Raw genomic sequence first — 23,076 nt, 5'->3', positions numbered from 1 at the left:
AAGGTGAAGAGGATGTGAGCGCACTTCTACACTATTGGTTAAAACAATATCAGTGATGTATTTATTCCAAATTTAAAGTTTTATTTTACAAACCGAAAAAGAAAAAAAAATTGATCATAAGTCATAAACAAAAGCTTTTACAATTGTCAAAATAGCTCAATAATTTAAGGGCATGAGATGGACACATGTCCATAAAGGCCACTGGACAGCTGGGGGGGTCGATAGGGGTCTTTGTTGCAGCATTACCTAAAGATGACTGACCTCTTCTGGACAAACGCAGAACCGCAGGGACAAATGCATTATTCAGGAGAACCAGCTTGCTTCTAAACGGTCTCATCTGTGAGCCTCGCCTTTGCAGATGTTGCTAAAACTGCGTTAAAGATAGCAACTCATGTGGAAGACTAGACCGCTTGTGGAACACAATGCGGCCTATTCACGATCCATAAGTCAGCTTTGTTATTCACAACAGGGGGGCGCCTTGGAAAGAATCTGATCTGAGCTTCGGATGGACAAGTAGTTCAATTGTTCCGCCTACATCAGTCTGGAAAAGAGCAATGAGGCCGTCGATTTCCACCTCCTACAGCTGTAACAAGAGTGCATATTCAATCATTTTCTCCCCATTATCATCCGTGGAATATGACAGATTAAGAAGTATTGTATCCAAAAAGGAAATGCTTTAATAAAAGGAAATAAATACAGTCCTTTGGATGGCAGTTAGAATCCATAACAGGCATGGGTTATTGCACAGGACAGACAAAAACAGTGTTACCTCACAAACTGTAACACATTTCATTCAATAAACCCACAGCAAATGTGTTTGTTTCCTCTTTCTCACCCAGTGACTGATTACATATGGCTGCGGGCCCTTATTTATTTACCACTGAACATTAAAAAGACGGACAACACATCTGTGACCTAATTATCCGACTCCGTAATGGCTGCAAACTGATGTCAACCGCGGGGACGGACGGATCGACAAGACACGTCACGGCAGACGTCTCCCTGACGCTTGTGGTGCCTTTAACAGAAAAAAAAAAATACACTGGTATCATTCAGAATGCTGTGCATTAAATGCTCACGTGGTAGAATGTGTCAACGCTCTCCAGTTTAGTGACTTTTCTCACACGCAGAGAGAACAGAGTTAAAAAGTCTGTGCTGCTGTCTAGAATTGAGAGAGTGAAAAATGTGCAAAGTCGAGATTTGGAAACACGAAAACACTCGCTGTCATTGCGACGATGGTCCGCCCCTTTGCTTATTAAGCGGCGTCCGAAAACCCAATACAGAGGCAACAAGAGGAATTGTCCTTGTATTTTGCATTACATGTCTAAAGGTCTCCAAGGCCCACCGTCAAAGCTGCGTGTCGGGTTCTGCATCGGCTGCTGCAATATAAAACATGATCAGGAAACCCCCCCCCCCCAAAAAAAACATCAATAATGGGCTTTCTACGTCAATTCTGTGCAAACCATAGCTGATGAGTGAGCACAAGCCACCAGGTTAAATACAGAAACACTTTCATAGCACTCCGCCTTATTGTCACCCATCCGGCCATCGGAGAGAGGCACCCCGGCTTCCTTTGCATAAAATACACAGACATTAAACACCATCAAATGGATTCCATTCAGTGGTGAAACCGGTCAACAGCCCTTGATTATGTGGGAAAAGAAAAGCAGCAGCTGGCCCCCAAAAGCAGATTTACAATAAGCTCAGAGAATGTCAAACGAGTAGGACTTTTGAAATTTGACACTGAGAACAAACAAGTGTGTTACATGTGACTAATTCTAATCGGAGGGTAAATTCCCTTCCTTTATAAATGATCGCGTTAGAAGTCCATTAACAATCATGAGTGCTTTTCTACAACACAACGCGGTTTCTTGGATGCGCGTTGGCACGCTCTGCAATGTCGTCCTGTTCCAGCATCCGTTTACTATTAATATGACGCAATGCAGAGGGAGCAAGACGTCCGGATTCAGCATAATCTTTGCTGGCCATCTTTCGTTAAAAAGGGACCACATTCGACAGATGTTCGGTCTATTATTACATTTTTTATAAGGGCTCTGACAAACCCAAGGCAAGTGTCACAATAAGCAGCGGTCAAACTGATTTGCTGTCTCCAGTTGTCAACGTTTTTGTTTTCTTTTATTTCCCACAGTCTGATGTCTAGCTCTTTTTTTTTTTTATAGGACTAAAAAAACCCGTCTTTCACAGGAATAAAGAGACAAGCAGACACGTCCATCGTTCAAATGAGGAAAGGGAAAATTGGTCACAAGAAAAGGCAAAAGATAATAATCAATAAAGAAGCTATTTTAACGCTAGGTCAATAACTTTTTCATGATGTATGCCTTTGAATTACTAATGCCACGTGGCTAATAAGCTGGACACAAATATTATTTGGCCGCAGGTTTGAATCCCATTTTCCCAGAGATGACTCTCGGTTCTATTCACAAGAGCCTCAAAATCACTAGGAAAAAAAAAAATATATATTTTTAAGAAAAAATACATCATCTAGTACCCTTGATTTCTTTTGGGTATCAATATAAAGATATAGCAGAGAAAAGCCTCTCCATAACGTATGCCTAACATAGAAGCAGTAGTTTAAATGACAGTGATTATTTTGTGTGAGACCTCTACTCTTGTGAATCAATGTAAAAATAAAATAATGAGTGTAGGAAAATAATTTCTGACTAATGCAATTCATGATAAAGGACTCGTGCGGTTGTAAACATCTGTATACAAATCAATATTTCATGGGAACTAAAGCTGTCCTGTAGACTGTTTGGCTGAAACATTTTTTTTTTTGACCTGTTGCTTTAAAAAGAAATCTACCGTTTGACCGTGTATGAAATTAGCGTCTTTTCAAAGATGCAATGTTAAATAGAGGCAGACAACAATATAATAGTTCTGTCTTTCTTCATACCTCATGATTATTAAAGGGTTAATGCCCTCAGTCTTTGTTAGTAAAATATAACAGACTTTTTGCAAGATTGAAAGTATTTGGATAGTTTTGAAAGGCATTGCATTTACTTGTTAGCATTAGCTTTTTTTTTTTTTAGAGATCTAGTAACTTAAAAAGGTTTATTTTAAAGATAAAATGACAAAACTTCAATTTCTCAAAGTAAAAAACAAAAAAAAGAACAGAACTTAAAGCCTCAGTGACCAGGCATGTGTGTCACAAGGCGGGAGAGAGAGGGGTGGGGGAGGGAGGGGGAGGAGGGGCTTTAAGCACTGTTTAACAGGCTCCAGCTGTTTTAAGGTCAAAGACTCTTCTCCTGGATTAAACTTATTAGAGTCTTATTCCTGTTCCATGTCTACGTCTTGCTTGTGGCCATACTGGCAAAGGGTGAACCTCCTTAGGGGTTCCTAGTCCAACATTGTCACCCTTAGGGTGCGCAACTGTGTATGAACCACACAAAAACAAAGACTAAAAATGCACATCTCGGATTTAAGTCAGTTCGTCAGTAATGATTCCCACGAGTGCAAAGCTGGTGGTCACAGAGAGATATCCCAAAAGGAAGATTGTTACTGTGGTCGAGCAGTCTGTGTGCATGAAAATAAACAAATTAGGTTTATTTTTGTGTCTCGGGTGCGACGAATGCTCCGCCTCAGTCCGGCGTCTCCGGAGTATCTCCTGACGGGCTAGAGGGTGTCGTCTTCTGCTTGTATATGAAGGTCAACAGGAAGAGGGCGATGTCATGCGAGCACCAGTAACCCGTGTGGGAAGTCACCGCCGACCAATAGCGATTCTCCACAAGACCCTCCCGGAGCTCAAAGTCGACGCGCCGCTCCAGCTCCACTGCGAGGACAGAAATAGAGACATCGTCACTGATTTGTACCACTGACCGACGTAAGATGTGGTTTCGCGCCGGAACCGGTGAAGTGAACTAACGTGATGTGTCGGTGACCGGTGATGTGGGCCGAATCAGGGTGGAGAGGCCGTATGCTGACTGGCTTTCCGTCCGCTTCTGCTCCTCTTCCTCAGCGTTGGCCCCTCCCTCCAGCCCTAAGGAGACCGATGGCTGGCTGTTGGAGCGAGAGAAACGAGAGAAGAGGATGCCTCCGATGCCCTTCCCTATGCTTGCCGCTCCTATATTGGTTTTGGTAGCAGGAGACACAAAAAGAGATATGCTGGGTGGGATGACACGTCACGGAAGGACTAAAAGAGTGGTAGACAGGACAACTTTCTCTTTGTTTATATTCGGTTTCTTGATTCAATATATTTCAACGTAGAGGAGAAACAAAGTGCATAAGCCAATTCTCTATTCCCCCACATGATGGCACTGTTGATGCAAGTGGGCATCTCAAATGTTGAACCACACAGGAGAACCTTTTGATTATTATTTTAACAGTGGAACTCTTTGTCTTGGCCTCCCATTGCTGTTGGAATTCCTCACACATTTTTCAATAGTAAAATATGTTTACATGTTTAACCTTGTTACAGGTCTTCTGGGCTGATGTATAGTAATCAATCATCCTATTGTTTAAACAACACTTTTGAAGTCCAGACTCTCTGGTAATGTATTCCTGTTCCTGAGGTAGCTTGAACAGAATGATGTCTGTGTCTTACCCATTATGCTGGCCTTGCCCAGGTTGGTGATGGACTCTCCATAGTGCCGGCGGGCGAGTACCGGAGAAGTGCTCGGGCTGGGGATGCTCTCGGTGTCGGATGGCGGGTCTTTGACCGGGCTCAGATAAGTAGGCCGGAGCTCATCGTAATGTGTGGGGTTAATGGCGCTACACCTGACAATTAAAATAAACAATTAAAAAATACATTATCTGAAAACATTCCAGGTCCGTAGAAGGACTGGCGTCAAGGGTTAAAAGACGGAAGCTCTTACCAGTGTATCTGAACAGGTGCAACATTGCTGTAATGTTTGAGGATGAGGGGCTCCAGTCTGTAGGCCTGAACAGACCAATACAACTTCGGTTAGCTTAGTGCAGACACACGTCTTCACCTTTTCCAGCTTGTCAAATGTGAACAGTGCTCATTCTCAATTTTGATATTCGGCTGAGTGAGGGAGAAATGGAGTGGAGTTAAAAAAATGCCAACTCCTACTTCAAAAAGGACACCCTAAATCTGTGTGTGGCACATAACTAGGTGAAGTAAATGTTGACGTCTTTGTGTTGCAGGCCTGAGTGCGGGAGAGATAGCGTCTGTATGGTTTGGGGCATTCAAGGGAGACTGACCACGGGGTCTGTGGGATGGAAGACGTTGAAGAACCGCCCGCAGATGGAGGTGGGCAGGATGTGGTCCTGGTGGCAGCTGATACCAGGCCGGATCCCTCTCAGAGCCAAGAACACGGCCAGAGGAGAACCCATGCAGAAGAAGTTCTCAATCTGAGACAAAAGATGCCATAAATGTCTTTTACTACTGACATTGATAGCATTTAAGAAATGCTGTTACTGCTTATATTTTGTTTTCCCACCACTCACCATAGTTGTACCATTCAATGGTACCACTGTTACAATAGATGAAAGAGCCCACATTTAAGTTGTGGCATTAGGTGGACTGCTGTTAATAATTTCAATGGAAATATCCAAGCAACGAAAACCACCATGACATACTGATTTAGGGTAACTGTAAGTTGTAATAGCACGCATACAATATGATGAAATTATTGGGCATCTTACTTTAAATTTTAGGGCTGGGCGTGCCGGAGGTTTTGAGGCTTCCAGTGTGAGGAGTTGGCTTTCCAACTCTTGTAACCTGTTAGAAGCGAGAAGAAGTTAGAACGGGAAACGGTGCTTATGAGGCGTGTATATATATATATATATATATCTATGTCTAAAAAAAAAGACAATCTCAGCAAAGATCAACCAAACTTATTTTCCGCCAGCTTCCTTTTTAACTAAAGGATTGTTGAGCACAAAGGAAATGTATTAAAATCAGTATCAGAATACCCTGCCGCCTCACAAAAACCAGCAGAAACATCACCAAGCTCTACCTTTTCCTCGTGAGCTGGAGCTGCTCTAAAATGTGCTTCTCCTCGTAGGACATCCAGCGCAGGTCCAGCTCCTCCTCCACAGCGTGATGCTCCTGCTGGCAAAAGCGCACGGGGTCCCATCCCGTCATGATGTCGTAGGTGATGACGCAGCCCAGGGAGTGGGACACGATTGAGACTTTGCCCCCCCTCTCTTCAAACTCGGGGTTCCGGTAGCAGAACAGTGTGTACAATCTGTTTAGCTCCTGTGTTAGACCCTTGGTTATCTGGGGGGGGGGGGAGACAAGGAGGGGGGAACTTCAAGTCGGAATAGTGGGTCGCATAGAAGTGAAACTGTTTTTGTGTGAAGGTGTGCGACTCCCACCTCGTCCCGGTAAAGGGGGCTGTTGTAGTACATGATGTCCATGGCACTGCTGTTGAGTAGATCTCGCAGTCCTCTCACTTTGTCTGGAGTTATGGAGTCAACCGTATCTATGGAAACAGATCCACACAACGACGCTCTCAGTTTATACACCCAGTGGCCACTTTATCAGCTATACCTGTGTGATCTTGGAATTAAATGGATTTTTTTATTATTTTCAGTTGGGTTATAATTCATGAACTCATTTCTTAAAGTGGGGAAGACCAAAGAGTTCACAATTTCAAGAGTTAAAAACAACAAAAAAAACACACTGCTTACAGTTGAAGTACAAACCAATCAAAGTAAATAAACACACACATTCACGTAAAGTGACTGACCTCCATCCAGTGCCAGTTTGGAGCGCCACTCGACGGGCAAGAACTCAACATGCTCGCCGTTGTGCTCCGAAAAGTGCTTCTCCTCCATCTTCCTCACGCCCTCCCTCAGCCTGAAAAGACACATCATAAAAAGATGTGAGGATAACATTGCACATAAAAGGGAAATATATCTACTTGTGTGTGGATTCCGGTACACGTTTGGTGCTCTTGAAACATCTTCGATACAAAACGCAGCTACGGGCTTGATTTATCAAATCAACGAATGTCATCATCACGTTGTCTGGGCTGCAGTGCGTCATAATGTGCACCAGTCGCCCTGCTACTGACTGACTAGGGAGTCTGTGTTTGCACTCAGTCTCACACAGAAATGAATCACGGCCATTTGGCTACTCCTTGATGCAAACACACACACACACACACACAGAAAAGCCGCGGTGCTACTAGTCGTATAAGGGCAGCGATAGCTCATGGCGAATCCGAAATACACAAAGAGAGAGGTGAGGGAGGGTGTGGGTTGGAAATGGAAGCTTTTAGGGGGCTGGTCTGTGTATAGAGCACCTAATGCAACTTTTGACAGGACTATCTGTAGACATGTTTTAAAATACTCAAGAGGGTTGAGCGCTGCATCGCAGAGCTTTCTGCATATCGATTATTGACTTTTAGTTATACACAAGTTTGGCTGAATTGAGTTAAAAAAAACAACTATAATGTTCTGTCAATGCTGCTGATGACATTCAGGAAAACACAGAAGAGAAATTAATTTAGATTTTCTAGTATGAACAAAATAATAAGCTACTGGCCGGACGTGTCCATTTGATCTTTCTTCTTGGCCAATGAAAGCCTGCATGCTGTAATCCACAGGGAGCTGGGAGTGAAGCTTAAAGTGTTCTGCAGCTTGACGCGGTCTACTTTACCTCCTTAGCTGGCCTAAGCTGCGACCAGTGGCCCGACGCTAACTTAGTGACACAGAGACACACATGGCTTTGGTCAACTGGTTCTTTACCACTGCTTCGAATGCTAGTGGCCCAGGGCCAGCGGTGCCCGTCGCGGGCCGGGTCATGCCCTCACAGTACATCTCTCCAAGACACGAATGACGGGGCTTAGCTTAAATGACAAATCAAATACGATCAACAACCTTGAGGCTGATGATGATGCAGCGAGACTTCCCTCCTAAAATGGAGAACAATAGGCATAGTTTGCTAAGTCAGGTCTCTTAAGGCAGAAGTCATTACTGTGGCCCGTTCTCGTAACTTCCCCACTGCGGCCTTCACACAGATATCTCCCATTGAGTCCCCTATTAAAATGTGATGCCTTTGAAAAATAAAAAAAAGAACTCAGCAGGCAGTTCAATTATAAACTGGCAGTATCCGGCTATGCTGATAATCGTATTATTAGTATGGATGTGCCAATGAGATAGCACTCTCTGGTTGTGCCAGAAATTCACTTTAGTTTGTGCTGCTCCGAAGCGTTCAGGGCTGTGCCAGCGAGGTGGGGGGTGCGTGGATGGGCATTTAGATCAGAGCCTGTTGGGCAGGTGGCTCTTTGCATGGCAGCCTCTGCCATCCGTGTACGGACGTGCGTGTGGATGTTGTGGTGTAAAAGGTTAGGGTTATATAAAAATGCAAGACTGTTTACGTAGCAGCCAAGCTTGGAATATGGATTCGTGCTGTTGGTGTGACCTGTTTATTACATATGTTGCTACACTGAGCAAGATTTAGTCCCAGTTGTTTGGTACATATTAGTTAGATTAGATTTCTGCCCAATATTATGATGTAAAAGGGGATTGTAATATTTCACTGTTGTGTTGCATGCATTTATTTTCTCACTCGTCTCACTAAATGCGTCAGGAAAATATATGTAAAAAAAGATCAGCAGGAGAAGAAAATGAGAGTGAGACGGATGCAGAGGGAGGGGTTGGGGGGGTTGGGGAATTAAATGTACCTCAACAATAAATAAATGAGTATACCGGTGTTTGTGGTATGTTTACTAAATTACGTATTAAGCCACTTGTATTCAAATATATGAATGTATAGCAAGTAGTGCTTAAGTTGTTCTGTGACAACTGTAATACACATTCCATAAATACACAAGTCTCATACTAGGCAATAGTGCTGAACAGTAATAATACAAGTAATTATCTGCAATCACCAGAACCTGCCCGACAGATACCTGATACTAATCGGTCAATGAAAACACAACATGTAACACGGCAGGCCGGAGAACAAAAGTTAGCAAATAAACTTAAACTTCTCTTAGCCCTAATTTAATGGAGCAAAATTGAAAAACTGAAATGATTTTGACTGACAAAAAACCGGTAACTTCTAAATCCAATTGTGTTTTTTTTAACTCACATTCCAGTGTTTTTGATAATGCGTCCTATGTCCATCTTCTGTCCGATCCCATGAACGACGAAGACAATGTGTGTGGTCTGAGGGGGTCTGTCCTCAGGCGAGGCCTCCTCGACGTAACCCCGATGGAGCCGCGTTCCACTGCTGGAGGCTGGAAGAGGAAAGCCAACATTTAGCTATTGGCCTGAGGTACCGTAAGAAAAGGAAAACATTTCAACATTTTGTATTGCGTTGCTGACAATAATGTAACACACATCCTCAGTGTGTTCAATCAGCAGAAGGCTTCAAGTAAAATTCTGCTCTTCGTCCCAAGAGGCCAGTAGGTGAGATTTGTAACGTGCCTTGAGGGTTGAATGTGACACCGTATTTAGAATCTATAGTCTGGTCCAGTCATGTGCTCGAGCATACTCAGCAGTAAGGAGATTTCCCTCCCTGTGTGGTAGAGGAGGCTGACATAACCAGTGGTTAGTCGCACTCGCTGCGTCTGCGCAGTGGAGCTGGGGTCGAGGGATCAGATTAGAGTCGTCCACACAAATCAAACATCCAACATGAGGCCAAACTACAGCTGCCGGCTGCCTGAGAATAACAGATGGACCGTGGCTGATTTTCTGGGTTAATCCAGTTAAGAAACTGCATCATGCACAGCTTTTTTAGAACAACTGTTGAATAATCGAAAATGGCGACACTCTGAACCCGTCATGTCTGCTTTAGACGGGAGGAAAAGGAGGAAGGAATTCGAGGAAGCAGTAAAGGTTCTAGCCGAAGGAGCTTTATGGATGTTTGTCTGTTGTCAGACCGCCGGCACATCAAGATTATGGTTCATGAACAAATACCTACTGAGCTGACGACATTCCCACCTCTAATCAGCGACTGGTATTATTTGCACAAAAGAAACTAAGATGGTGAATCTTGTAATCTTTATCCACCAAACAGCCGCGTGGTACCATTCTTGTCTTGAGCATGTCGGCATGCTGGTATTTGCACTATCAACAGGTACGGCCTCAATGCCTGCATGACTTCTGATCCTTAATAATCCATGTTTTTGTTTGGATTATGTTTTATAATTAAAGTATAGTTTATAGTAATATAGACAGAAAACCAGCTGCTTGGATTAAGAGTAAAACAGTTTGAATGACTGATTGAAGACATTCATCGTTCGATACGGTACGAACGTACACAGACACAGTATGATGAGATAACGCTCTCCACACCTTAGCGTCGCCAAATACAATAACACGGTGTAGGTTACAGACCTTTGGAGAAGCCCAGTTTCTGGGTGACGGTGCGAGCAATTTTGGAAGTGGTGGCATCGCTGTAGAGATACACCTCATCCACGCTGTGCCAATCCACATGGGTCCGACTCAGCTTCAGATGGTGGATGGCTGTGTGGGGGGAGGGAGGCAGTGAGAGACGAGTGAATAAATAATTGAATGAGCAGAGCAAAGAGTGGGGGGCATTGGTAGATGGCGAGGGAAAATGGGGCGAAGGATCACCGGCACCGAGGGGATGCAATTAGGAGTTTCAAGAGAACAGAGGGAGACAGGGTGGAGACACTGTTAAGAATTACACCAAGTTGTGATCATCATGAACGCAATACGAAAACCCCCAAAGTCCAGAAACACTAATTGATCTGCGGTTGGAAAGGAAAAAAAAAAAAAAAAAACACACCAAACCACCGCACACGATGCTTTGCATATTTCAGCTCTTGCTTGTCTACCCTGATCGAGTGTCATCAGAGGGAATATATTTTATCTTCAGTTCACCTCCAGTTCAATCGCTCCAAGCTGAGACGCAGTGGCTGAGGCAAGTAAGAGCGGAGGTATGGCTCGGGAGGAGACGACGTTTGCTACAGAGGAGCGAGAGGATGAAACTGGTTGACTTGAGAGGCTTATTTGTGTCCCTGCAGCAGTGGGCCCAGAGCACGGCCGGGGCTCTTTGTGCGCCTCTGAACAAATCTGGGGATTGAAGCCTCAAAAGAAGTACTTGGCGGAGTAAGAAAAAACAAAGAATGTCCCAGATCACTTTTCTGACAAATTTGTAACATAGTCCCTCAAACAATGTTAGATGATGTCCTACCAGAAGATTATAGCATTGTATTGCTATTGGGCTTCAATAAGTACACTAAAAGCCTCTTTAGGGCTTACTGAACATCTTTTATCATAAAGGAGGGGAAATAAGGATCACTTGTCAAACCTTTCCTTAGGTGTTCCATATGGACCAACAATTGCTTAATGAAATAGAACGTAAGAGGAAGGACTAAAAACATTAATTTGTGAAGACTACATGTTGCGGTCTCTATGTAAATCGATAAAACACAACATTCAACCAGAGCCATGGGTTTATGTGTCACATGGAAGAGATAAACTGGGCAGGCTCATTTCTTCATTGGACAAGGACAACTGGGGGTTAATGTGAGGCTGAGCAGTTATTGGGGCCTTAGACGTTCACTCTGAGGGCAACCAGTGTGAAAAAGGAATGGATACCTCTACATGAGAAGAACAAGCAGAATCTGCTAAAAGGAACAGACGTGTCGGATTAAGGGGCACATTGTTCAATTTGGAATAACAAAAAGCACATAAAACAATTAAGCTCATTTCCTGAGGCGCCCGAGCTGAGATATAAAGTTTCCTAAGTGACACGTTTCCATTTCTCTTTGCAGATCCTCCAATGAAGCCCCCTTGACAGTGAAGCAAACATAAGCATAACCTCTACCACCACACAGGATATCACTTAACAAATCTAGGGCAGAAGCAGCGAAGAGGACCCTTCACCACCTGGTTTGGCTTCATCTCAAACAGTTTAGAGTGGCCTCCTTTCCTCATCTACCTTGTGGTATCACAGGTTGAGGGGCAAAGGAAAAAGGGATGCAGTTGAAACACATTTTAATTGTACATAAGGGAGAGGGTAGGTGGGGGGGGGGGGGGGGGGGGGTTAAGCCACGACAGACTGTTGAGTTTTATCTATAGCCGAGTCCACTGTAAAACAGGAGGTATTAGTCAAGCTAGTATATGAACTGTTAGCCTAACCCATACACATGAAGGGGTTAGCAGGTGTCAATGAAGCCAGCCGGGTGGAGTGGTGCGTGTGGGCTGTTTAAGGACACTTCCTGTTTTACAGTGAAAGGCAATGCCTTGCGGAAGTACGGAGAATGTACAGGGAAGTTTGGAAAGTTTACCGAGAGCGCTCTCTTACACTGCTGGCGAATGACAATGGGACACACGGGACGAGGAACAGGGTTAAACGGTTAGGGGTAAAGGCAAGAGAATGTGACAGAGCGTGGAGGAACAATGCGCTACAGATAAAGAGAAACAAGGAAATTGCGTGTGAGCGTGGGGAAATCGACAGGAAGCACAGAGCTGGGAGGGCTGGAATTAAAAGGAAGGGCCTCTTTAATAACATCTAGAATTTGCTTTGAGAACACTTGTCCAATGATGAGTGGCAAGATACCAGATACGACTTTTGCCTGGCAATAGAATAAAAAAACAAACATATCAGCGACGTTCCTCTCATGAAGGTGATTTATTAGTTTAATCTGAATGTAATGTCTTGCCAGAGTGTACGACTAGCAGTACTGCAGTAATCTCAACCCAGGCGGTGCGTAATGCAAGGAAATCACAAGTCTCTGCTGCGGTCAACGTTTTTTTACCGTTAACCATGAAATGAGGACACAGACCCCGAGAATTCTCCACTCGGTGAGTCTGTGATAAGGGTCAATACACCCAGAACTAGGACAGCAGTGGACCTCTAAAAGGGCGAGTCTATGCATCCTGTTAGGGGGGCTATAGTAAAGCACCACAATGGCTCCACTGTCCAGCTCATCACTGGTGTTTGGCTTTCAACAGGGAGCTTTGTCCACTGCTCTTAGAGCGAGGGCCGGCGGAAGTACATTAATGTCGGTCAAAATGCCCGCAGGGATGAGGAGAGGGAAGTGATGAGAAAGTGGGAGACTGTGGAGGTACAAAGGGGTAAAGAAGGGTGGCTTTTTGAGGAGCAGCTACCCGTCTAAAAAAGATCTTTCCCTCGCAATTGAGTCAACCGTGCTGCCTACTCAATATCCCGGCAAGCAGAGGAGACGGCTAGAAAGGTTTCCTCAAAAAGCAGCAGTGGTACCAAACTTTGGGTCACAGCACAAAAGGGAGACGCTCTAGCAACTAGGCCCAGTTAAGGCTGCAATGGAGAACTGAGGGAGCAGCCTAAATCCATTTTTTTTTTTGTACAACCATGTCTAACTGAGCCTAGGTCTAGGTCAAAATATTAAGATTGAGCAGGTCTGGACCAAAACAGAAAGGAAAATCTAGCCCCACACGTATCTAGGTTCAACTAGGAGAGAGCGAGCACACAGGGTAGCATATCTAACACAGCAGAAGTATAAATAAAAAACGTGGTATTTTACAGTACCTTGGCAGCGTTTGCGCTTGTGACATGTAGTTTTAGCACCCGTCTGATATCCACTCCATTTGAACAGAAAAGGGAGGTAGAAAGGGGGCAGGTGGGAGAGAACTAACAACCAAGAAAGAGAGTGAGTAATCAACCTTGTGTCAGTCACACACACACACACAGGCTAACCACTGTCATCACCCAAACGATCAGGACAGTCTATCAAGTAGCGCTGCGATCCGGTTACTGCCGCTTCGAGGCCCTCGGGGACACCGGTAACAGACGGGGCCCGAGCCTCAGGCAATGACTACGTAGTACGCACGGGGTGAGCCCGACATGCAGCGCTGCTTGACATGGTGACCGGGGGAGCGTCTGCTTTACACTCATGACAGGAATCTACCGTCTTTACGGTGCAGGTCAGCATGTCAGGACGTTTGTCAAATGTGTAACGCACCGAAACTACTCTGGAAAAAAGAAGGCATAATCATTGGAAAACATTTTGTTTGTCGTTAGGAAATGATGTTGAACTAATATAAGAAGGAACATACTGACAAGAAGCATACAAACAGCAGGGTATAATATAACTTGAGCTTGACTGGTGAGGAAAAAGGACCTGTCAAATGACATAAATGAATCTTTGAATTGGCTGTAAATGGATGTCCTGACATTTAAAAAGACCTTCCCTGCATTTGCTAATCAAATCAGCAAAGTCTAAAAGACTCAACTAAATTCCTCCTTCCTTCATTCCTCGACAACGCAGACGTCTGACTTGCAAATGTGGAGGAGGAGGAGGAGGAGGAGGAGGGGGAGAAGGTGGGAGAGACATGGCGAGTGCACAGGAAGTCTGTTTGCTTTAAAAGCTATCAGCAAAGTCCATTTGAGCAGTACAGCGCTGATGGATCCATCAATATCAATAGGCGTTCCCTAATGACTGGAATATCTACTACACACAGAACAATTGTTGGCAGCGCACGCTCAGCCTCGGGGCTGGGATCATACTGCGTTGCTTTTCGGGTCCCCTAAAGGCAGGTTTCAGACCAGCAGAGCCCGTTTGTAAACAATCAGCTGATCTTTTAAGCACGCGTCTGTTATCAATCATGCCGCGTGTGCCCTGCCTTGTGTGACGGTTGAAAAAAATAAATAAAAATGTGTGGCGCCCACAAACAAAACGTGTGGGCCTTGCCTACCTCAAACATACCAAAAGCATTGAGCCTTCAGATAACCCTGACGCAGCCCGCTGGCTTCATTTGTCCCTCTGACGTCCGAGAGGCGGACAGACTGGGCCACACCCGAAGGTTTCCAGCATGGGCTCACTGTTATGTACTCAAATACACCCACACACACACACACACACACACACAGTGGAGACGCTTGTGGAGAAGTAAATAGAAGGGATTATATTCTTATTTGTCATTTCGATTTGATTTTCAGTTCTCTGTAAATGACAAACCTAATTTTCCTCAGTCAGGGTTGGAAAACAACATTGGGACCATCAGGCTTGAAAAATAATTCTGCTGTACAAAGTTGGCCAAAGAAAATCAAATCATTAAAAGAAGTTTCTAAACCCCATTGTCAAACTGCAATGCCCTCGTGGGCACTTTCAATCAACGGTCGACCTTCCTCTGCGCTCCCACGCATAGGGGATCATGAGTTTGAGCGGACAAAGACCATTACTGTATGTGTACAAGAAAATAGTAAAACTTGATACGACATTGAAGCTGTTGAAGCTGATCAATTCATCATTTGGAGTTCAAACTCCACCCAATCAATGGTTATTGATGTATGACTGCAGCACTGGAACGGACTACTGAGCTTCGCCACACGGCATACACTACATCACGCCTACGCCCTAGTACTTCTGGTCCGCCTCCTTCCTTTCCTCAGACAGACGGGACCTTCACGCACATTGTGGACCTTGTGGTCCCGGCCACATTGTGATGCTACGCTGGTACACCGTCTGTACCGGCTGCTGCTTTAGTCTCAGACACAGAGAGCAGGAATGGAAAAGAGAGTAGAGGGGGGGGGGGGGGGGTAGCAGGGTAATGCAAGTGCAGCAGTACTGCCAGAGCGCAGCTCACTGGCTTTATGGTACATTTATCAATTGTGGAGCAGTTCAAGGTGGGATGCTTATGGCTCCGAGTCATTACCTCTGAGATGAAATACTCTGCTGTAAAGGCTCCAGGTAATAAAGACCGAAACAAGGTGAATTAGCAGGATATTTCACTTACTTTCCCTTCACCCTCTGCTAAATATAGAAGTGGAAAACAATCTGCCAACAAAGGCAGCAGGAGGGCTTCAAACAGATGCTCACTTCCATGCATAAAGGAGATCACAAGAGCGGGTACAAATACAGTTTCACAGACAGATATATTTTGTTCGGCTAGGTACTTATTTCTCACTTTGCGGGGATTAGAATTATGGAGGTCCAAGTCAACCTTGTGGTAGCTCAGCCGTGGAGAAGCTAAATTCTTATCATCTCTTTGTTGCGCCAGTAGACGCTATAAAATCAATTTGTGTTCTTTTCCAATATACATTTCACACTCCCTGCTTGCAGAGAATCAGACTCTGAGCCCTGCTTTCCCTGTTCCATGCGTACATGTACATGGATACCTGTGGAACAGGGGTGAGCCTCCTGTCCTGGATTCAAAACCTGATTTGATTCAGGAAAAGCTCTGGCAGCTGCGAGCTACGTCCCAAATGCGGTGAGGCCGCGAGGCGGGCTGACCGCCCTGCAGCGGAGACGGTCTTCTGATCCGTATTTATAGGACTTCATTTCTTCAGAGTAAGGGGTAGTGACTGTATCCCGACGTGTCAGTTACAGTGCAGCAGGCCAGAAACGAGGCAAGCCGTATGAATGCACGAGTAATGTGATGAGTAAATGCTAACAATCGATTAAGACTGATGGTTTATACATTTTGAATGGATGTATTTGTGAAGGCTGGATGTCTCACCCATATTTGCTCAGTTTTAATGATGCACGCTAAACATTTGTGTCACTCTCTTTAGCGGGTTGCTTTTCTGCTATACTCCGTTTATCTGCCACACTCACACATTCATCCCCAGTGAAGGTCCTGTAGATCTGGCAGCCTTAAGGAGACTGCTGAATCAAAGAGCCTCTTTCTTTATTGCCTCTCACGGGCAAAGCCCGAGCCAGAGAGAAGCCTATAAGTGCGCAGGCTGCACCTGCTTTGCCTGGGGAGGATGACATGACAAAAAACCTGCCCTGCCGTGAATGGAGGCACGTGCTCCATTAACTTCTACCGGGTTTGAATCGATCCTACCGCGCGGCGCCGTCGCAGAGTTCACTGTGCAAGACCCACAATGCTTTTTAGTTTATTGTAACAACGAGGACTTTGCTTGTAATGGCGTTTATTAGGAATAATGCCGACAACAGTATTTCATCTACTCTACACTACTGCCCTAACAGAGCACTATACTGGCGTTCTAGCAGCAGTAAATACTGGTGAGTGAGCAATAATGTGTTTTGGCCTAACGCTTTCGCCACAAACCACCCCGGACTCTCTAGCTGTAACAAAGTTATACAGACTTGTGTGACCAGAATGGACGCTTCAGTAACGTGTTGTTCCACTCTTCCCCCTTCCTGTTTCTCTCACCGTCTTTGCTGTCAACGGTCCCGACCAGCATGTCCGTCTCGAAGGTGTCCTGCATTTGTTGCCCGCGGAAACGGTTCAGGTGCTCCTGCTCGATGAGGTCACTTTCCTCTTCCTCCAACAGGACCCAGGTGCCATCAATAAACCACTGGCCCCTAATCACTGGAATATTGTCTTGTTCTGTAAAACAGTCAAAAACAAAAAACAAACACGGATTCGGCTACATAATAATGTCAAGGGATGGACACAGAATGTGATGGAAAAATCATCACTGTTAGGATGAATTCATTGATATGACATTTTATTAGCTTTTCCCATTGCATTGTTTTCCTACGAGTGAATGCGGGTGATTCGCACTATAGCGCTCATCCAAAGGGGACGGTAACAGGCCAAGACATCCAGCAATGGGCCAGCAAAGGGAGGGAGGAGGAAGACCGCGAGCGAGAAACATTTTAAATGCGCTTCACTCTCTATAGTAACTGAGCGCATTACTTTACCTTTCAGAAGGACGACACTTAACTCAACAAGTCTGGTGAATCCAGCTGGTCGCAGGGGGGGGGGGGGGGCAAGTCTCCGTGGCTTATGGAGCGAGGACAGTTTTGATTACAGTGAGCAACATTATTAAAAGATTCTCTGGTGGTGAAGGAGAATCGTGCAGGCAGTTCAGAATTTAGAATTGCGAGCAAAGGAGCACGCTCTTATCTCACGGCCACAGAGGCCCACTCAACTACGATAGGCACGCCAACAAGACACACTGATAAGAGGCCCACAGTAGCTACTGTTCGCTCTTTTGTTAAGGTGGTTAATAACAACCCCCCTCCCCTAAGTGTTAACACAACATTGTGTTTTCAGTGGCATAGGCCGGGCTGAAAAGGCACAGGAATGTGCAAGCAGTCTACGAAAGGACTTACATCCATAGCAGGAACATTGAGGATAATAACTGCTGCACTGACAGTCACTTGGCAAGAACGTTCAAAATAACCCTTTCTTTGAAAGTGACCGCCTTCATTTGTTCCCCGGCCCTTTTCCTGGAAACACAAAGTGGTCAGCACAGATCAGCTGACTCTAATAGACAGACTTCCTGTGTATTTTTGGATGTCTCCGAAAGACAAGAAGACTTGATTACTTAGCCGGTGGGAAAACAAATGCAGGAGTCAATCAGTAACGGGACTTAATTAGTCATCAAATGCTAGTTAGTGTCTTTTTGAGCCTCTTTGTGGCCCGTGAGTGGCTGTGGGCCCCTACACAGCAGAATATGAAGTGCGTGTACACATGTGGAATGAGCACACAGCTGGGATCAGTGCCTGTTGGAGCTGCATCCCCTGTGACGGACGCAAAACAAAAACAAACAAAAACCAACATGGATCCACACGCTTTGTTTACGGTTTGTCCCCCGTGACACTCACGTTTCCAGTAGACGGGTTTGCACTCTCTCTCCTTGACGTCCACCTCGTACAGGCCCCCCCGGACGCACACGGGCTCGATGTTGATCTCGATCCCGTCGGGGTCCCGCACCTCGGAGGAGGACACGGCGGACCCGTCCGCGCTGCCGGTCCGCGCCTCCGGCGACACCGCGCCGTTAAGCCCCCGGCCCTCCTCGCCGTTATTCCCGCGGTCCTCCTCGCCGCCGTCGACGACCCGGTCGGCGGTCGCGCCGGGGTTCCGCTCACAGTACCTCCGAAACATGTGCTCGATGTTAAGCGAGTCGTGGCCGAGAAACGCCTTCCACGTCTTCTTGTCCTCCTTGTAGAACCAGCGCACCTCCTCCGGACCGAGCTCCGTGACCACCTCGTTGAAGCGCTGCCTGGAGCTGTTGGACCGCGACCTCTTCCTCCTCTCGAACAGCGGACCCGCGCTGTAGTCCGGAGAGCCGCCGCCGCCGCCGCCGCCGCAGTCGAGGAAGGCCGCCGGGGAGTTCAGGTCCAACATCAAGCCGTCCTGCGTGCCGCAGTTTCCGGCGTATAGCAGCGGCAGGTGTCCGTCCAGTCCCGACTGGACCGAGGACATCCCCGCCTGCATCGTGTCGTCCATGGGACTCATCTCGTAACAGCACGAGAACGCATCGCCCCCCAGAGCCCAGTCCCGGTTGATGTTGTTGTTGACCGGCGAGCCGTCGGCGTTCAGAGGAGAGCTTACCGCGGAGGTTTTGGTTGTAGTGTTGAAACCGCTCATAACTATCGTTCCCTGCGAGACCGAACCTCACGACCACCTCGTCCGCCGCTTCGCATTCACGCTCTCAGTATCACTACGCGGAGCCCGTCGCGTGACGCCATAGTGGTTAGTGTTCAAAATGAATCAAGTTTTAACAAAAACAAAAGACCTCCGGAGCGGCTCCCGCCGCATTCCCTCAGCTGCCCCACAGCCGTTGCTACATCAGTTTGTTAGCATGCTAGCTAGCTGAGCTAACGGTTGTGGAACTCCGTGGCTAGCTTATTAGCAAGTCTGCAACGTTGCGACCCGGAAAACCGGTCCTCTCATTTTCTCCTCCCCGCCACTAACATCACGTTGAGCCTTTATCAAACCACTTTCTTGTCACCGAGTCGCTTCAGTCCAGCTCGAGGGTCGTGATACTGCAGTCACCATACTTTGTTTGTGCTCCGGTCTCTCTGGAATTTCAGATTCATTCTGTGTCCAAACAAATCTCGCATAGAGATAGTACAGTAATGTGCGTGTGCACGGCTTGACAGCTGACGCATAGAGCGCAGGATTCAACCGTGAACGCGCACGTAGAAACTGCGCGAACATGACGGAATCCGTTCCACTAATAGACAGCGTTCTCCTCATGGTTCACCAGATGGAGACAAACACCCATTAATGGGTTTCAGCTCTTAATTTGATGGTTTGTGGTCATCGTGCAATGACTCGAGCTGCCTCTAGAGGGCAGCACATACTTACACATAACGACTCAAATTAAAACGCTGTCCCTGCTGACCTGCTGTTTTTGGAGGGATCAGAATGAAAGTACTGTTTAAAACACTATAAGGAACTCCTCCAACTCTTCTAGTCAGAGGGTCGACCACAGTATCAAGAACAGACCAATAAAGCATGACTGTAAACGTTGCTACAGCCAAAGCATTTAAACAGAGCACAATAAACACCTTTCTGACACGGTCACATATTTGTTCTTATTGACTATTTTGAGATACAATCTAGATGGGTACACACTTCCCCTTACAACATAAGGCAAGTGGCCACAAAGGAATTACGTCTCAGTTTAACTTTTCCACAAGCCGCGTGTGTCATTGAACTCCTCTTTTTGAAAATCTTTTTGTAATGTATCTGTTCTTGCGCACAACTATTGTGTTTATGTCTCTGTGTGTGCTTACATGAGTACAGTGTGATTCTGTGTGTGTAACACTGTGTATATGCATGCATGTATGTATGCATGCACTGTTTAATTTGTATATGCAAGTGCGTGTGTTTGCATAATGTGTGTTTTGTGTAGTTCCATTTGTGTGTGTACTGCTGGGCCAGGTGATCCGGGGGCCACGGTGTGGACGGTTGGGGGGAAGAGAGGGATAGGAGAGAGAGACCCAGGCAGCTGTATTTGGGATAAACAGACATTACCCTGCTGTGTTCTAATTTACTGCAGAGTGGGAATTAAACTTTAAACTTGTCCCGCCCCTCTGCAGTCCAGTCCTCCATGCTTCTGGCCATATATAACCACTTGCACAATGTTCATTTTAACTGTTTCTCTACACCAAGACCAGTCTTTTTTGTCAGAAATTCACACCCCTAACCATCCACTCAATAGCAACAAAAACACTTCTCACAGAGACATTTTAAGCCTTTTTGAGGTTCAGCTATTCTTATGTAAAAGTAGATTTTGAGTCACCACAACAAGTATTCCAAATATCCCACACAATCTTATAATTGCATTTGATAGTTTTGACTCTGGAACTGAAATGTCTGATTCCACAACCCCCGGAAGAACATATTTTCTTAATCAGTAATACATTTCTCAGCATAGAATGTCCTTCAATCCCAGTCAATTCAACATGAGTGTTCTAATATTGGCATTTTCCAGATGATACCCATTAGAAAAATACCCCCCTCCGTGCAAGACTAATCAGTAGTATTATTTAATCGGCACAGCCTGCACAATGAAATGCATAATGGGTCTTGCCAAGAGCTTTCTCTCACTACAGGTACACACTTGAGAATGACATGTGGCTTTCATATACAAATTAGTCAAATTCCACATCTCTGGCAGTCAAACTAAAACAGGTTGGCCTCGCTCTCTCTCTCTCCCTCTCTCTCTCTCTCTCTCTGTGCTCTGATGTTTTGCAACCACCAGGCCCACCACCTGGATGAGTGGATGACAAACAAAGTGCAAATTTTCCTTCCAGTAACTGACCAAATAGATATTTATAACCAGCTGGCCACCCTCCTCCTCCCCCCCCTCTCCCTCCCAACGGGCCCCCCTCTCTTCAGCCACGGCTGTGAGAGCTCCCTTTAAAGACCAGTTGTGTCACTTCTGGCTTTGTTCTTAAACAAAGAGAACTGCCCCTCATCTTCCCGTAATTGGGCCGACTCTTGGAATGTGCTTGATGTCTCTGCGCGGACCATTGCCGCTCCATCAGAGAGGCCGGGGTTGCTGGGACATGAGAGATAAATGAGTGGAAGTCCATCCACCCTTCTTATGTTTTCTTTTGCTTTCTCCCTTACCTCCTCTATTTTTATTTTTCACCTCTCTTTCATCCCCTCTGCGTTGCCCACGATCTCGAGGTTGAGGACCGCTCGACTTTCAAACCAAGTGATCTCGCCCCTGGCGGTAAACGGAACCGTCTGCCGATCGGTTTCACCGGGTCTGTTTGGTCCCCCTGAGTCGCACCACCTCTCTAAGGTCGGGTGGCCGGGCGCACTACAAGGCTGATCCGCGGCACATGTCACTAGCAGTTACCGGGGTGATGTTGACCATGGGCAGATGTTCGGGAGGGGATTGGAGGGTGTTTACGGCATTGTTACCAAAGGGAAGCAATTTAGGGGGTTCAAATTCCACTTGCAAGGGAGGAAAAATGTTGAAACGGTAGTTGGCAGGCTCCCAAAAGCCCGAGCCCCTAATTGTTTTCATTAAGAGCAAATAATCTTAAAGTGCTTACTCTGTATTCTGGGAAACATTATGGCGTTATGTTCAAGACGTGTACATCTGTGAAGCCTCCAAGGATTAGCTTAGAAATGTGTCTGTTGCAATCACAGTTTGTGTGAGAGTTTTAGGACTTTTAAGCTCCGACCCCAAAAAGCTGGTGTCTTAATGGATGCGTTGTGAACCTTTGTGTGTTTAAGCAACCTTGTGCCCAGCACACAAGCCTTTGGTTTTGGTCATGACTCATTTACTCCTGAATCCTTCACCTTTCACCCCCAACTCCACTCTCCATGTCACTCGCTAGCAACCCTGGATAAGTAAATACGTGATGTAATGTGTGGTTTTCGCCTCCACTCCCTCAAAGCCCCCACCCGCCTCCACCCACATCCAGAGGTGATTAAAACTGGAGCACAACAGATTTAGGTGGGGATAGCTGGGTGTGGTCAAACGGTTCCTGAGGAGGAGGAGGAGGAGGAGGAGCTTGTGGTAGATGGGGGGGCAAATGAAGTGGAATTTAACAAGGCTGGTTTCGGCAACTATAATGGAAGGGAGGGGCACACGCAGGTCACCAGCAGGGCGGAGAGACAACGCGGTCCCGGGTGATCTGTCTGGGCCGGGGGCTCCTCTGTCCCCGCAGCCTGTAGCCGTTGTCGTCTGGGCGGCGGCTCCACCCCCACCCCCCCGGCTGTCTGGGCTCCAGGTTCCAGGTGGGTGATTGGGGCTGTTGACTCCTGCACACGGCAGCCGCTGCCTGGTCCTGTTGCCCATAACAAACTACAACGGGGATCCCGGACCCATTGTCATTCAGACTCCCCGCCACCATTCACAAGTGTGATTTCCCTTTGACGCTGGAGCTGCCTGTCTGCTGTCAGCCATGTTTGTTTGTTTGAGATAATGTGACAGCGTTAATAATAATAATACGCCTTTAAATGTGGTGGTATTTTAATGAAAAATTAATTCTTATAATTATTCTAAAATAA

At 46.1% G+C, this 23,076-nt stretch overlaps 1 protein-coding gene across 2 annotated transcripts; it reads right to left on the bottom strand.

Annotated features, from left to right (window-relative positions):
* Positions 1-654: 654 nt before the first annotated feature.
* On the bottom strand, positions 655-20,627 carry ddhd1a (DDHD domain containing 1a). Of its 2 annotated transcripts, XM_040199509.2 has the most exons (14): positions 18,417-20,627; positions 17,014-17,190; positions 13,421-13,522; positions 10,276-10,404; positions 9,026-9,173; positions 6,675-6,784; positions 6,301-6,407; positions 5,940-6,202; positions 5,626-5,701; positions 5,182-5,331; positions 4,833-4,897; positions 4,562-4,734; positions 3,884-4,081; positions 655-3,790 (listed from the first exon to the last, which is right to left on the bottom strand). In XM_040199509.2, the coding sequence occupies exons 1-14, from the start codon at positions 19,180-19,182 to the stop codon at positions 3,600-3,602; spliced, it is 2,655 nt and encodes an 884-aa protein (XP_040055443.2). In that variant the 5' UTR covers positions 19,183-20,627; the 3' UTR covers positions 655-3,599. The 2 variants fall into 2 exon arrangements, with proteins under 2 accessions (XP_040055443.2, XP_040055444.2); XM_040199510.2 differs by lacking the exon at positions 13,421-13,522.
* Between the last annotated feature and the right edge of the window lie 2,449 nt (positions 20,628-23,076).

The sequence above is a fragment of the Gasterosteus aculeatus genome, chromosome 15 (genome assembly GCF_964276395.1).
Source record: "Gasterosteus aculeatus chromosome 15, fGasAcu3.hap1.1, whole genome shotgun sequence".
In the NCBI taxonomy this organism is placed as follows: domain Eukaryota; kingdom Metazoa; phylum Chordata; class Actinopteri; order Perciformes; family Gasterosteidae; genus Gasterosteus; species Gasterosteus aculeatus.
Note: the sequence above shows the minus strand (reverse complement) of the source record. Positions and strands in the feature narration are given on the sequence as shown.

Bases quoted from the DNA above. Each gene is read 5' to 3' on its own strand.
- ddhd1a (XM_040199509.2), bottom strand. From the start codon at position 19,182: ATGAGCGGTTTCAACACTACAACCAAAACCTCCGCGGTAAGCTCTCCT. The intron at 9,174-10,275 runs GTCTGTAACCTA...TTCCTCTTCCAG, and splicing joins GAAACTGGGCTTCTCCAAAG to CCTCCAGCAGTGGAACGCGG. The intron at 5,702-5,939 runs GTAGAGCTTGGT...CGCTTCTAACAG, and splicing joins CTCCAGCTCACGAGGAAAAG to GTTACAAGAGTTGGAAAGCC.